The sequence below is a fragment of the Rutilus rutilus genome (assembly GCF_951802725.1).
Source record: "Rutilus rutilus genome assembly, chromosome: 2".
NCBI lineage: Eukaryota > Metazoa > Chordata > Actinopteri > Cypriniformes > Leuciscidae > Rutilus > Rutilus rutilus.
The window spans coordinates 51,087,417-51,103,740 of NC_140210.1; the positions used below are offsets into that span (position 1 = coordinate 51,087,417).

The 16,324-nt window shown below is 37.0% G+C and overlaps 2 protein-coding genes across 3 annotated transcripts in view; both read left to right on the forward strand.

The window, feature by feature from the left end:
* The window catches only part of LOC311283668 (B-cell receptor CD22-like), a 31,691-nt gene continuing 15,367 nt past the window's right edge, over window positions 1-16,324 (forward strand). Inside the window, exons 1-2 of one of the 2 annotated variants that reach the window (XM_084398223.1) lie at window positions 1-218; window positions 358-430. In XM_084398223.1, coding sequence (XP_084254349.1) covers window positions 204-218; window positions 358-430 — 88 coding nt within the window. In that variant the 5' untranslated portion in view covers window positions 1-203. The remainder of the gene's footprint in view (window positions 219-357; window positions 431-16,324) is intronic. The other variant, XM_084398224.1, reaches the window with a different exon arrangement.
* Window positions 7,862-13,455, forward strand: LOC311286884 (piggyBac transposable element-derived protein 4-like). The gene is made up of 3 exons (XM_084403330.1): window positions 7,862-8,198; window positions 11,161-12,453; window positions 12,571-13,455. Exons 1-3 carry the CDS (start codon window positions 8,056-8,058, stop codon window positions 12,992-12,994), a joined length of 1,860 nt encoding a protein of 619 aa, XP_084259456.1. The 5' UTR covers window positions 7,862-8,055; the 3' UTR covers window positions 12,995-13,455.

Consider the following 16,324-nt stretch of genomic DNA (forward strand, 5'->3'; position numbering starts at 1 on the left):
TCCTTTGGTGATTCTGCTTGTTAACATCAGATGTCTTCAATAATGCTCAATCATCACTCAATCAATCACTAAATTATCTCATTAACTTTAACACTCTTGAGTCTGGAGCCAAATAAACTCCGCAGGACTTTTACTTTCTGACTCCTGGACTTTCCACCTCTGCTTGTGTTAAAACAGTCAGTCATTTGGTTGCTGTTGATCTGATGAGCTTCAACACGGTAAGACAAACACACTCTTACTTAAATGAAACTGATGATTATTGCTCATATAACATACGTGTCTTTACATGAGAAATGTTAAGAATAGGGTGATTTACATACTTGTTTAAGTGATGATTATATTAATGCTGTATTATAGATAAATGTTATGCTGATGTGGGTCAGAATGGCTCCTCCTCTTCCTCTGATCTTCTTTCTGCTCATGATTCACGGTGAGTCTCTCTTACATTCACATTAGAAACACTCTGATGTTTTATTTAAAGTCCACATGAATTCAAAATTGACCATATTTACTTTGTTTGCCTAAATTGTTAGTTTTGTGGTGAACAATTCATCCATGCAAGTCAATCCACACAAAAAAATTGTTTGGCTTTGTAATCTTTAATCAAAATCTGAAAATGCCCCTCCCCACTGCCTTGGAGGACCTTCTCTGATGACGTATGTTTGACGGCTTGGTTTGGGAAACGCTTAACCACTCCCCTCAAACCGTTAGTCTGCTATGAGCGAGAGATGGAGAGGAGGAGCGCTAGAGTAAAACCCTGCCCTCTGTTCAATATTCCTTTTCACTGGGAAATACGTCACAGCACTGGAGAAAAGTCGTTAGCAACTTCCGGTTCATGCGGACTTTAAGGCCTCATGACCGGCTGTTTTGCACTTTCTTCTGTCCTGTTCTCACATATTTCTCTCTGAAACAGGAAGTTTGTGTTGAACATATCAAACGCTCGTCACTTTTAGAAATGTCCAATAGTCTTTTGCTACCTGCTAGTCAGTGTCACGTGGTTTAGGGGAGGGACTTTCTCATTGTTCAGAGCATTTGATTGGACAAAAATCACCTTAGCAGCAGATCATGAATATTTTTGGCTTATGTTCTCGGAAGTGAATGTGTACATGTTAAATATGTATCATGTCAAAGGAGTTCACTAGCATAAATGAGCTCTGAGCTGATAGGTGAGAACTAAAAGCCACAAAACTAATATGTTGGTCATTAATAAATCAACTTTGATTATTTTAGTCTTAGTTGTCATATATTTCATTATTTGAGAGTGCGTCATGTTGTTCGTGGCTGATTTATTGGTTCTCTCTTCACTCTGTCTCTGTACATTTACTTCTGCTTTTCTGCAACACCTTCCATCAAAGCTGATGAAGTAATTCACACTGAGATTATTTATTCACATTTATCACTCCATAGATTCTGAGAAGATGAGCTTATATTTCCTGTAATGAGTCGATGTTTCCAATAGTAATAAAGTATTGTCATATTTTCTTGGTCCAGTGTAACTGATAAAACAATATTTTCATAAGTACACTCTAAAAAGAGTTGTGTTAAAAATGACACATTAAAATTGTGTTAAAAATTACACATGTTGTGTCAGTTTTAACACACGTAGTGTGTGTGCTCAGACACAACACGTTGTCAAATGTAACACAATAGTTGTGTACGTCATTTTAACACACAAATTGTGTCACGTTATTACATACTCAGAATTTCTAAAAATAAAGGGAAAAATATTAACCATTTAATCAATAGTCGAGTACAGAATGCAAGTGCACACAAAGTACAAGACAATGTCTCAAGCTCAATGACTGGACAGACTCACTGTACTGGACATTATTCAGTTATTCACGCTTCAACCCCTAACTGATAATGCTGCTTTTGACAAAAGTTCATGAAGAGATAACAGTTCACCGATTAGTATAACTAACTTTTATTTACACAGGCCTGTTTGTTTGAGAACACAGCAAACACTGCATACGATACACATTGATAATTAATGTCGGCGCACTCTTATAAAATTATGTGTCGAAAACAACACAACGTGTAAAAAGAAATGCTTTAAAAATGACACATGTTGTGTAGAATTTAACACACAACCTGTGTAATTTCTTTACACATCTGTGTGTTTATATAAGGACTACACGTGTAATTATACTAATGTGTTATTCCTCTTTACACAGAAGTGTGTTGAAACCTTCTACTCACTAATGTGTAGATACACAACTCGGATCATTCAACAGAGGTTTATGTTTATGTTTCATTGAATAATTAGTGGCACATTTACTCTTGAACCCTTTACTTTTCTGTAGACTTTTCTCTGGCTGTTGTAACTGTATTTGTATAAAATATGTTTGTTATGGCAGGAGAAAATATGATCAGATGTTTATTGATAATTATATAATCATCAAATATTAATCTGAGTAAGTTTTTGAGTATATGTATGATGTTCAATTTGCAGTTAGTGTGAAATTACATCATGTTATCCAGCCGTGCAGAATGATGTCTTTAAAAAAGTGTTTTCAGAAAGTCTTAGTCAAACAATTACATCAAGAATATGCGTATGAATCTCAACAACGGTGACAATCGACAAAATATCCATATACACAGATCAACTCTGTACATCACAAGACTTTAGAATATTGTTCCATCATTAATGAATAATTACACAGGAACAAATAAACTCAGCAAAATTCCCAGTGTTAAATTAACACTCCTCTGTGTACATATGTACAACTACTATATAGTAGGGAAGTAGTTTGGACGCAGAGAGTGACTTAGAGGAGGAAGAGTGTGAGTATAAGAGGAGGAAGAGTGTGAGTTTGAGAAGGAAGAGTGTGAGTATAAGAGGAGGAAGAGTGTGTGAATAAGAGGAGGAAAAGTGTGAGTATAAGAGGAGGAAGAGTGTGAGTATGAGAAGTAAGAGTGTGAGTATAAGAGGAGGAAGAGTGTGAGTATAAGAGGAGGAAGAGTGTGTGTATAAGAGGAGGAAAAGTGTGAGTATAAGATGAGGAAGAGTGTGAGTATGAGAAGGAAGAGTGTGTGTATAAGAGGAGGAAGAGTATGAGTATAAGAGGAGGAAGAGTGTGAGTATAAGAGGAGGAAGAGTGTGAGTTTGAGGAGGAAGAGTATGTGTGTAAGATGAGGAAGAGTATGAGTATAAGAGGAGGAAGAGTGTGAGTATAAGAGGAGGAAGAGTATGAGTATAAGAGGAGGAAGAGTGTGTGTATAAGAGGAGGAAAAGTGTGAGTATGAGAAGGAAGAGTGTGTGTATAAGAGGAGGAAGAGTATGAGTATAAGAGGAGGAAGAGTGTGAGTATAAGAGAAGGAAGAGTGTGAGTATAAGAGGAGGAAGAGTGTGTGTATAAGAGGAGGAAAAGTGTGAGTATAAGACGAGGAAGAGTGTGAGTATAAGAGGAGGAAGAGTGAGTTACAGGAGGAAGAGTATGAGTACTAACCAGACTGACTTTATTTCTGTCAGACGTCTACAAAAGTTTTTATTGAGAATTAACAGAGGTTTAACTCTAATGTGTTTCATTTGAAGTCACCATAACAGTGATTAGTGTTTCCATTAGCTGGGCTCTTAACTCTTATTATATCTTTTGTCTTTTTTGGCCGTTGTGACAGTGTGTTTGTCAAACACATTTGCAGCAGCAAAGAAAGCTAAAGTGAAATGAGATCTGCTGATGATGGTTACCTGTTGATGGTTTTATAATCATCATGAAATAGACTGCTTCACTGAGGTAATTTGAATCTAACAACTGTGTTGTACCAATAATATATTCTCATCACAAACCCTGTGTTACTGCAGCGTGAGGTCCAACAATATTATAATAATCAGTTAGAAGATTTTAACAAACATGAACATGAAAAATGAATCCACTGTGACACACAGAGATATCAAAAATCAGCACATGAATCTCAACAAGGGTGACAAAATATATATATTTTTTTTAGATAAACAGATTAATTCAGAACATCACTGAAAAGCTACTAAATGTCTTTAGATTTTGTGGCTCAGATAAGGTCCAGTTCTGGTTTATTTCTTTGCTCTTGGCTGACATGTGGCATTGCTATGGCCTGCTTGTGGCCCAGATCTGGCAAACAGGAGTGGCCCACCCAAGTGCCGTAATTGGGCCCACATAGCAACATTGTGTCGGCCCAGATCCGGCCCACATCTGGCACACGTGGAAAGATGATCTGGCCCACATGCAGCGTGGAATTACGGCACTTGGGTGGGCCACTCCTGTTTGCCAGATCTGGGCCACAAGCAGGCCATAGCAATGCCACTGCCACATGTCAGCCAAGAGCAAAGAAATAAACCAGAACTGGACCTTATCTGAGCCACAAAATCTGTGTATATTAAATATGAAGTCATCTCAGCCTGTTAACAAAAAGAATCACTGAAAGAAAGAAGAGAACAGAAAAAAGAGACGAGCAGAAACACAAGAACTACAACTGACTTCAGCCACAGCCTCAGATGAAATCAACTGAAGAGAAAAGAAGACATTAAATCTGTGAAGATCTCAGCAGAGGAGGATTAAACAACTCCACAAACAGCATTACCAGTTTCACTTATTACTAACCAGACTGACTTTATTTCTGTCAGAAGTCTACAGAAGTTTTTATTGAGAATTAACAGAGGTTTAACTCTAATGTGTTTCATTTGAAGTCACCATAACAGTGATTGGTGTTTCCATTAGTTGGGCTCTTAACTCGTATTATATTTTTTATCTTTTTTGGCAGCTGTGACAGTGTGTTTGTTAAATACATTTGCAGCAGCAAAGAAAGTTAAAGTGAAACGAGATCAGGTGATGATGGTTACCTGTTGATGGTTTTATAATCATCATGTTTCACTGAGGTAATTTGAATCTAACAGTTGTGTTGTACCAATAATATATTCTCATTACAAACCCTGTGTTACTGCAGCGTGAGGTCCAGCAATATTATAACAATCAGTTAGAAAATTTTAACAAACATGAGCACGAAAAATTACTGTTCGATAACAAACACAGACATCAATAATCAACGTATGAATCTCAACAATGGTGACAATCTAAAGTACCTTGCTGCAATGCATGCTGGGTACCATCATTGTACAAAACTCCCAGCATGCATTGCAACATGAATAAATTATGCAGCTGAATTGTCCTATTATTTTAATTCTAAATATGTGCTTTTATTTTTTGCTGTTGTTTTTTTTGTGACATTTAGTAGCTTTTCAGTGATGTTATGAATTAATCTGTTTATCTAAAAAATATATATATATTGTCACCCTTGTTGAGATTCATGTGCTGATTTTTGATATCTCTGTGTGTCACGGTGGAATCATTTATCATGTTCATGTTTGTTAAAATCTTCTAACTGATTGTTATAATATTGTTGGACCTCACGCTGCAGTAACACAGGGTTTGTGATGAGAATATATTATTGGTACAACACAGTTGTTAGATTCAAATTACCTCTGTGAAGCAGTTTATTTCATGATGATTATAAAGCCATCAACAGGTAACCATCATCAACTGATCTCATTTCACTTTAACTTTCTTTGCTGCTGCAAATGTGTTTGACAAACACACTGTCACAGCTGCCAAAAAAGATAAAAGATATAATACGAGTTAAGAGCCCAACTAATGGAAACACTATTCACTGTTATGGTGACTTTAAATGAAACACAGAGTTCAACACCTGTTAATTCTCAATAAAAAACTTTTGTAGACGTCTGACAGAAATTAAGTCAGTCTGGTTAGTAATAAGTGAAGCTGGTAATGCTGTTTGTGGAGTTGTTTAATGAAGTTGGAGCCTGACATCAAATGTTTAGACGTCAACCTAATTTTCATTTTCAACTAAAATGTTCAAATCCAATAACATTTATAGCTGGGGTGACCTCATATTGTGGCCATAAAATGAGCACACAGCGAGTGCGCTGTGAGGTTACACTTTTAGCTCACTGTGAACTCACATTGTGGTCATATGGAGAGATCACTGTGAGATCAACGTGTTGACTGGGCTTCCATCTCGAAGCCACAAACCGGCGACCAGAAGGAAGTCATTTAAAATCATTCCTTAAGGGATGCGACCGATCATTCAAGACAGCACTTGCTTTCCTGTACAGCTGATTTGTATAAATATTTCCTAAATTCCGTTGAGTTACTCCTATAATCCTACTCGCCCATTTAACAATTTGGTTTAAGAAGTTCTTATTCTTCACTGACAGGCTTCCATACCATACCACAATGGAAAATGACATAATAGATTCAATAAAAGCAAAGTAAAACAAAGTCAGCCTGTGTCTGTCAATGTTAAATTTAGCAAGTTTCCTGAGGCAACTCTTGTTGATGACCCTTTTTGCAGACCATTTCACAATTCAACTCAAATGACAGTTTTGAATCTATGACTGTGCCAAGATATTTATTACTCTACACACGATCCACAACCTGTCCTTTGAGTGTCGTAGTGACGTGATCAACAGCGTGTGTTCTAAAATCAATGATCATATCTTTCGTTTTGGTAATATTTAACTTTAGATAAGAATCATCGCACCAGGTCACAAAATCATTCACAACTGGACCGTGACCAGACTCTTCCCCCTGTAGCAGACTCACTATCACTGTGTCATCAGCAAACTTAATAAATATCCTGTTTTCATGTGAGCTTTGACACATATTGATGTACAAAATGTATAGTAATGGTGAAAGAACAGCCTTGAGGGGATCCTGTAGATAAACATTAATACACAGCAAAAACTCCAGTGTTAAATTAACACTCCTGGGAGTGTATATGAGTCCACACTCAAGAGTGTAAAGTGTTAAAATATGAGTGTTAAATTAACACTCAAGAGTGTTAAAATTAATGAGATAATTAAGTGATTAATTTAGTGATGATTGAGCATTATTGAAGACACCTGATGTTAACAAGCAGAATCACTGAAGGAGAAAATCTCAAATTGTAAGCCACCGTTATGGTGATCATTGTTTGCTTTAGTTGGGCTCTTGACCCATATATATTTACTTTAGACTTTGCTTGTCTGCTGTTATTGTTTTATAACAGTCAATTGAAAACAAAGAAAAAACGTGATCTGATGGTATTGGTTATATTATGACAATCATCATTTGAACTTGATCACTGAACTCATTAACCTGTTAACCTTTGCCAGTGCGCGGGCGCACTGAAGCGTTTTTTTTTCCCACTAGTTTAATGTTTATGAATGGATTTAACGTGAAAGAACATCATTAATATTGGCAAACTATATATCATTTTAAAGGTCTAAGCCTCAAGCATCGATGATAGAGCTCTGTTTTACGATGAAAAGCTTATAACGAATGTATTTCTTGCATTTATGTAAGCAGTACAGATCAAAACACACGTAATCAAAAACGGAGTACATACCAGTAGTGTCGTAATAACGAGCCACACACGCATCCACTGCTAAAAGTTCCAGATTGAATGGAAAGGCGAGGGTCCACTGAATAACATCCCATAGAGCATTTTTAGTCCAAAGAAACAATAACGTTGTAATATCGATGTTTATTCCTTTGTTTACATCGAGTTTCTTCAGGGTGAAGTATCATACTTGTCGGTTATGCAATAAAATTATGCATAAAAAACAGACTCCCGGTAGCCAAACGTTATATGGGTGTGTTGCTTAGAGTGTAATGAACAAATTAAGACCGCACACACACACACAAATACGAAGATAGGCAATATATAGGTCAAAATATCCAAACACTGCGGTCAGTTTTTTTGGCGTCATGATCTGCTGATCCTATTATTTTGTCTTTACAACGAAAGCCAATGAAAGAATTGAAATTATATGACTAATAGAAAATGTAGCCAATCAGTGCACGATTCCAACGATACCCGGGAAGTTTAAATTCCTCGCGAACAAGATGTTTATTTATTTATTTGAATCAGTCACTCTCCATTCCGCTTGAGGAGCTAACCTGCGACGTAGGCTGTGACCACACCCCCGTAATTTGACAGCTAACTCGCCATAGCAAAAAGACGGTTCCCCAGTCAACATCTGTTTTCGCGTCTTTCTTACTGGACGGATTATCTTATCAAATGGATCGTCAGAAGAAGTTGTTTTCTGCTGAAGATGTTTTATTTGAGATCACTCGAAGCAGCGATGACGAAATTGAGGAGAGTGAAGACAGCGACGAGGGTGATATGCTTGAGGACGGAAAAGATGATCCAGTTTTATATCGGTGAGTTGCTATATACATTATGTAACATGCACATATTATACGTGTGTGTGTGTGTGTGTGTGTGTGTGTGTGTGTGAGAGAGAGAGAGAGAGAGTGAGTGAGTGAGTGAGTGAGTGTGTGTTTGTTTTCCCATTTGTTTTATAAGGTAAATGCATTGTGGTCTGAAAAGATAATGCTACTTTATATGTATTTATTTATCTATTTATATTTGTAGGCTATATATTGGATAATTGTACCGGTGTTTAGTTGTTTCTGTCATTTTTCCTAGCACACACACACTATATATCTATATATTTATATATCTACAACGTTAGTGTATGTGCTAGGAAAAATAAAACCCAGAAACAACTAAACACCTGTACAATTGTCCTATACAGTATAAATATAAATAGACGACATTTTTTCTGTAATTTTTCCTAGCACACTATATATATAGCCTAGTGTGTTTGTGCTAGGAAAAATTATATATATATAGTGTGTTTGTGCTAGGAAAAATTACAGAAATAACTAAACAACTATACAATTGTCCAATATATACAAATAGAAATAAAGTAGCATCATCTTTTCAGACCACAATGCATTTACCTTATAAAACAAATGGACTGTGTGATGGCCGGCCATCAGTGTGATTGTTGGTTCTATGTCTGACCATCCATATGAATGCTGTCTGTATCACTGGCCATCACCAGCCATTGATTGTTGAATGGGCGACTATCAGTATGAATGCTGTCTAAATGACTGCCCATCAATTTGATTGTATGGATGACCTTTAGTATGAATGCTGTCTAAATGACTGCCCATCAATTTGATTGTTGATTGAATGGGCAAGTTTTAGTATGAATGCTGTCTAAACGGCTGCCCATAAGTTTGATTGTTGATTGAATGGCCAGCCACATAAAAACTATACAGAATTATTTACTTGACATGCGGTGCTACACTGTAAAAATGAATACGCTATATTTACTCAATAAAATTGTGGCAACAGATTACAAGCAATATTATTAATTAAATTGAACAAATTAGAATTGAGCAATAATTAATCAAATTAATTCCTTAAAAGTTAACCATTTAAAATGAGTAAAATTTACTTTTTTTTTTTAAACAAAAATATCGAAATAACAGACAGAGGTCAAAGATGAATTAAGAACTCTTTATTTTTTATTGCCAACATTGAAGACACCTGATGTTAACAAGCAGAATTAGAGTTCTCAACGGGTCGGGTCGGCCCGACAAACCCGACGGGACCCGCGGGTTCGGGCCGGGTTCGGTTCGAAAATATAATCAAATGACTCGGGTCGGGTCGGACCTCGGGCTTAATCTTTTCCAGTCAGTGAAAAAAAACAAACATTTATTAATCATCGCTGCTGTTCACCGTAAAGAAAGTCTGGCTGCTGCGTGCAAGCGCATCACGGAGAGGGGCGGGGGCAGACCTGACGCCGCTGCATGCACGCGTTTAGCCTGGAGAAGAAGATGGAGTTGGTGAAAAGTAAACTTGCCTCAGGTGAATTCACCGTCGCTACTACAGCCTATTTATATATTTAAAGTTTATTGTTTCAGTTGTTTGTATTGTTAAAAGGCGTGAACATTAAAGGTTGATTTGAATTTCCGTCTGCTGGTCATGATAATACGTGTATGAGAAAAAAAAATTCCGACGCGGCGTCGGGCCGCGGGCCGGGTTCGGCCAGATAATTCATGTTGATGTGTCGGGTTACATCGGGTCCGGGCTTTAAAAGCCACGGGCCGGGTCGGGTCGGGTTGTTATTTTCAGGCCCGTTGAGAACTCTAAGCAGAATCACTGAAGGAGAAAACCGTAATTGTAAGTCACCGTTATGGTGATCAGTGTTTGTTTTAGTTGGGCTCTTGACCTTAAATCATTATCTTTAGATTTTGTTTGGCTGCTGTACATGAGTTATAACAGCCAGATGAACAAAGAGAAAAGGTGATCTGATGGTGTTGGTTGTGTTTTAACAAAATCATTATTTCACAATCATTTGACCTGATTCTCTGAACTCATATAGTTAAAAATATTATACTGTACAGGGACAGAGCTGCTATAATTAATTATATAATATATCTAATATATATAAAACAAATTTTGATTTTGTTTTTTAAATACACAGACATCAAGAATCAGCCTGTGAATCTCAACAATGGTGACATTTATGAAGCATGTTGCAGTTCATTCTGGGTTCCACCAATCAAAACTCATTCATGGCTCCCATCATGCATTGCTGCATGAATATATAATGAGCTTATGATCAGAGGTGATCTGTTTGTCACCATTGCTGAGATTCATACGCTAAATCTTGATGCCTGTGTGTACCTACATAATTTTTTTTTTTTTTTATTATTTTTTTTATCATTTGGATTTCATTGAAAAGGCTAAACATATTATGCTGTACAAGGACAGTGCTGCTATAATTAATGAAATAAACACAACTCAGACATTGGGCTCTGTATGAGTTCAGCGATTCAGGTGAAATAATGATTATGTTAAAACACAACCAACACCATCAGATCACCTTTTCGCTTTGTTCATCTGGCTGTTATAACTCAGGTACAGCAGCCAAACAAAATCTAATGTTAATGATCTAAGGTCAAGAGCCCAACTAAAACAAACACTGATCACCATAACGGTGACTTACACTTACGGTTTTCTCCTTCAGTGATTCTGCTTGTTAACATCAGGTGTCTTCAATGTTGCCAATAACAAATAAAGAGTTCTTAATTCATCTTTGACCTCTGTCTGTTATTTCGATATTTTTATTTTTTTAAATGTAAATTTTACTCATTTTAAATGGTTACCTTTTAAGGAATTAATTTGACTAATTATTACTCAATTCTAAATTGTTCAATTTAATTAATAATATTGCTTGTAATCTGTTGCCACAATTTTATTGAGTAAATATAGCGTATTCCTTTTTACAGTGTAATTATTTTTCCATTCTTTCCCATGCAACAGCCATCAAGTTGAATCTTCAGATGAAGAGTGGCGTCCAAGCACCAGCCAACCAGCAGAAAAGAGATGCAAGCTCTCAGATTCTTCAAGATCTGCACTTGCTGTTTTAGACCTGAATCGACCAGTAAAAGGGAGAGGCAAAAAGAGCAGCAGAAAAACCAAGTCCTTACCCGCTGTGTCCCCAAGCACCCCTAAAGAAAAGTGGAACTGTTCAACTGACGAGGACATTACACCACCGCCTGCAGTCTTCAGACCATTTAGAACACCAGGCCCACAGCTGATCCTCACAGCATCATACACTGTGTTGCAGTTGTTCCAGCTCTTCATATCCACGTCAATGCTGCAGACAATCGTGCAAAACACAAATGCCTATGGAACACTTCAGCAAAAAGAACAAAAACAGTGGCAAGATATTTCTTTGAATGACTTATATGCTTATCTGTCACTTGTTATATTCATGGGTCTGGTAAAAGTGCCTTCGCTGACGGATTACTGGAGGAAATCCAACATTTTCCACATAGCCTTTCCTGCCCAAGTCATGTCTTCAAGGAAATTCTTTACCATCTCCTCTGCACTGCATCTCAGTGATCCCAAGGTGGATGCCGAAAACAACAACAAAAAAGGAACAGCTGCATATGACCGTCTCTGCAAGATCAAGCCAATGTACCAGGAGCTGAGAGATGCATGTAAGAACTTTTTCCATCCTTTCCAGAACATTGCCATTGACGAGAGGATGGTGGCATCAAAAGCTAGGAATGGACTAAAGCAGTATATGAAGGCCAAGCCAACAAAGTGGGGATATAAACTGTTTGTGCTTGCTGACTCGCTGTGTGCATACACATGGGACTTTTTTGTTTATGAGGGTAAATCACCTGCAGCACCCATTCCACAGAACAAAGGACTGAGTTATGAGTCTGTCATGGCACTGGTTGATGAGAAGATGTTGGGAACAGGCTACAGACTGTTTGTTGACAACTTCTACACTAGTCCAGCTCTGTTTAGAGATCTCCTGAAAAAAAACATCTGGGCTTGTGGAACTATTCGGTCCAACAGGATAGGCTACCCTAAAACCGGCATGAACAAGCTTCTCAAAAAAGCTCCTCGTGGCACACATCATTGGCTGAGAGAAGGGGACTTGCTGTTTGTGGAATGGAAGGACACGAGAGAGGTACAGATGTGCTCCACCATTCACAGAGGCAGCGGAGGGAGTGTTGTGAAGAGGAAAGTGAAAGGTGGAAATGGACAGTGGGAAACCTTGGATGTACCTGTTCCAGACTGTGTTGCAGAATATAACAGGTTTGTAAAATATATTCAGTAGTGTCAATTTTACTTGTTTATATTTCATCTATATTGAATATCAAGTACATTTCTGAAAATGTATTCTAAAATATGACTGTTTCTATTTCTATTCAGGTGCATGGGTGGAGTAGATGTCTCAGATGCACTCATTGGCTACTACTCAGTCTCACACAAAACAAGAAAGTGGTATCGTACCTTCTTCTACCACTTCGTGGACATAGCCATTGTCAATGCCTTTATACTCCAACGTCAAATGGCCTGTATGAAGAACCAGAAGCCACTGACACAGAAACAATTCAGAGAACGTCTTGTTGAGGAACTTACTGTGTTGGTGTGTGCTGATGTTCCTTCATCTCCTCCATCCCACAAAGATGAGACTCGCCATTTACCAGGGAACTTTGCTTCAGACAGCACCAAAGGAAGGCGTGAGTGCAGGATTTGTTCCAAAAAAATTCCTGTTTTTTGCAAGACTTGTTCAACACCATTGTGCTTTCAGCCAAAGCGTGACTGCTTCGCTGTTTGGCATGACCAGCACTGAATAAACAGGACTTAGCATTTTGCCGGAGACATCAGCATTGTAGATTTTTTTTCTTTGCCTTTTCTGTTGCAAAGAAATTCAGTTATTTTTTATATATTTATTTTTTTAAATATTTCATTATATTTGACTTATATTTTTATTGTTCTGTTGTGCAAATAAATCACTTGTATAAAGAACTTATGGTTGTGTGGATTATTTTATAATTGAAAAAGCATGGAGCAGTGTATATGATGACTAAAATAGCTTGCAGTACCCTTCATAACATTTGGTCATTAGGTTGCTTTTTGAGGTATCCAAGGAGGCTTCTTGGTACCTGGACATCTCATTTTTCATAATATCTTCCTCAAATGTGAAATATAAACTGATGAGACTTGTGGCTTTCATTCAATTACCTAACTGGATTCCTCCAGGTTTGTTTTCATTTATTTTTTCATAAAATAATAAAATGTTACTTGCAGTACAAATTATTTTCAAGACACTTTAAATTCTATAAAAAAAAATCTGTGTAAGTTTTTTCAACTTTTACATTTGGGTAATAAACTCTAAAGTGTCTTCTTTTTAAATATGTCTAAATTGTGCATGTAGAGCACATTGTTCAACAACTACAATTATTTTAGCTTGGGGATGTCATTTCTGGGGATGTGCCTCAGGCAGGGGGAGGGAGAAAGGGAACTGACATAGTCTTGGAAAAAAGCTTGCAGGAACCCCATTTTTCATTATATCTTCTTCAAATTTGAAATATAAACTGATGAGACTTGTGGCTTTCAATCCTTTACCTAATTGGATTCCTCCAGGTCTATTTTTATATATTTGTACATGAAATAATAAAACATTCTTTGTAGTTCACATTATTTATGAGGCACTTCAACTTTTATAACTTTTTATTTGTTTGAGCATTATCAACTCTGATTGATTGTTAGTAGAGTGCCAATTGTCTTCTTTCCAAAGAGACCTTAATTGTGCCTGTGGTACACTGTTCTCAGGAGCTATATTTATTTTAATTCAGGTATGTCATTTTCAGCTGTGAGCCCCTGAGTGGGGGTGCAGGTTAAGATCCTTATTTCTGACTTAGATTTATGTTGTTGATTACAGCATAACTGTGATTCTGCATAAATATCCAGAATTTTAGATATAATATAAAGGATTTCTTAAAAGTTGTTTTAAAAAAAACCAAACAATTCTTTAAGGCACACACAGACATCAAGATTCAGTCTATGCATCTCAACAATGGTGACGAGCAGAATATTCAATTAGGGAAAAGTAAATTACATAGACAATGCAGATCATAATTTATTCATATCGCAATGCATGATGGGAGCCACTGCAACATGTTTTATTATTGTCACCATTGTTGAGATTCTCAGGCTGATTATTGATGTATGTGTTTCTAAATAAATCCATTTGAAAGTCTTTTGAACAGAACAATTTTTATTAAATATTTTTGAGTATAAGAAAAATACTGAAAATCATATGCTGTAATATCACAGAGCTGCTGCAATTAACTAGTTAAACCAAACTATCTCAATAAGTTTAGTTAGTTTAATTAGCTTTTCAGATCACAACATGATTATGTCAAAACATAACCAACACCATCAGATCACATTTTTTCTTTGTTCATCTGACTGTTATAAATCAATAACAGCAGACAAGCAAAATTTAAAGTAAACATATAAGGATCAAGAGTCCAACTAAAGCAAACAATGATCACCATAATGGTGACTTACAATTTGAGATTTTCTCCTTCAGTGATTCTGCTTGTTAACATCAGGTGTCTTCAATAATGCTCAATCATCACTCAATTAATCACTTAATTATCTAATTAACTTTAACACTCTTGAGTGTTACTTTAACACTCATATTTTAACACTTTACACTCTTGAGTGTGGGCTCATATACACTCCCAGGAGTGTTAATTTAACACTGGAGTTTTTGCTGTGTACATCTGAAAAGCTACCATTCACTTTTACTCTCTGCATTCTGTTAGTTAAAAAGTCCAGTAACCATCCCACTAAATTGTGGTTCAACTTGTAATACTCTAGCAATCTTCTGGCTAGGATGTGGAGTTGTATAGTATTAAAAGCAGAAGATAAGTCAATGAACAACAGTCTTGCATGGGTATTTTTCCCCTCCAGATGCTTAGTCAGTAAGTTTAACAACATAAGTGAAGCATCCTCAACACTTTTATTCACTCTATATGCAAATTGCATAGGATCGAGGGCTTGTCCAGTCTTACTCAATATCTCAGACTTCACCAATTTCTCAAATGATTTCATTACTAACGGTACGTTCACACGGGGCGTCAGCGTCAACGCTTGACGGAAGGCGTGGCTGAAGTTTGGCACTGACGCCATGGTCATAGCAGCGTCAGCCAATGAAATTGCTGCTCTTGAACAGGATGAACGTGATGAACGTGATTGGCTGCCGCCTGGCTACTGTATTTGCATAGAGCGATCCTGATTGGCTGACGCTGCTGCCAATGAGTATGAAAAATTCTCAACTTCTGCCGCGAGCAACGCCAGTGAAGCGCCGCCAACGGATCCACAATTCTTTTCGGCAACGCTTGACGTCACCCATTCAAAGTCAATGGGAAGCGTTGACGCTGACGCCCCGTGTGAACGTACCGTAAGGAGGTGAGGGCAACTGGTCTCAGATCATTTAACACTTTAGGGTTATTGGATTTGGGAACAGGAGTAATAATAGACTTTTTCCACAGGCTAGGTACCTTTTGTGCCCGTAGTGACCAATTAAAAATATCAGAAAATATTGAAGTTAATTGCTTTGCACAGTGCTTTAATATTCTCCCACATATGTAGTCTGGACCAGGACTCTTATTCACCTTAGTGGATAGAAAAATGTTCTCCACTGCTGCCTGTTCTAAGACTATGTGGGAATCATCCTTACACAGGCATCGTAATTCTTCTACTTCATCTTTAAAATCAAAACTTTAAAATCTTGAATAAAACCTATTAAGAGCATTTGTAAAGTCATCATTTGATCTAAAACCATCAATACACACAGTGCTCTTATTCACATTATGCTGTAATCCCACAATTTTCTTCATAGATATTTGTCTATTATTCAGACTGGTAAATTTAGCTCAAAGGAATTATTAATCAATTTATAGGGAATTCGAAAGAATCACTTATTACGACCGAGCAAATGACTCGTTCAGGGTTCATTTGAACCATCCGCTATGCAGCAGATATAAATTTCCAAACTATAGTGAAACACTATAGTTAGCAGGGTAACTTAGATCAGCAGTTTAAGACATTAAATTCGTAAGCACATAACACAAGTAACACTTCTCTTTAAAAATACAAACAAGATTTT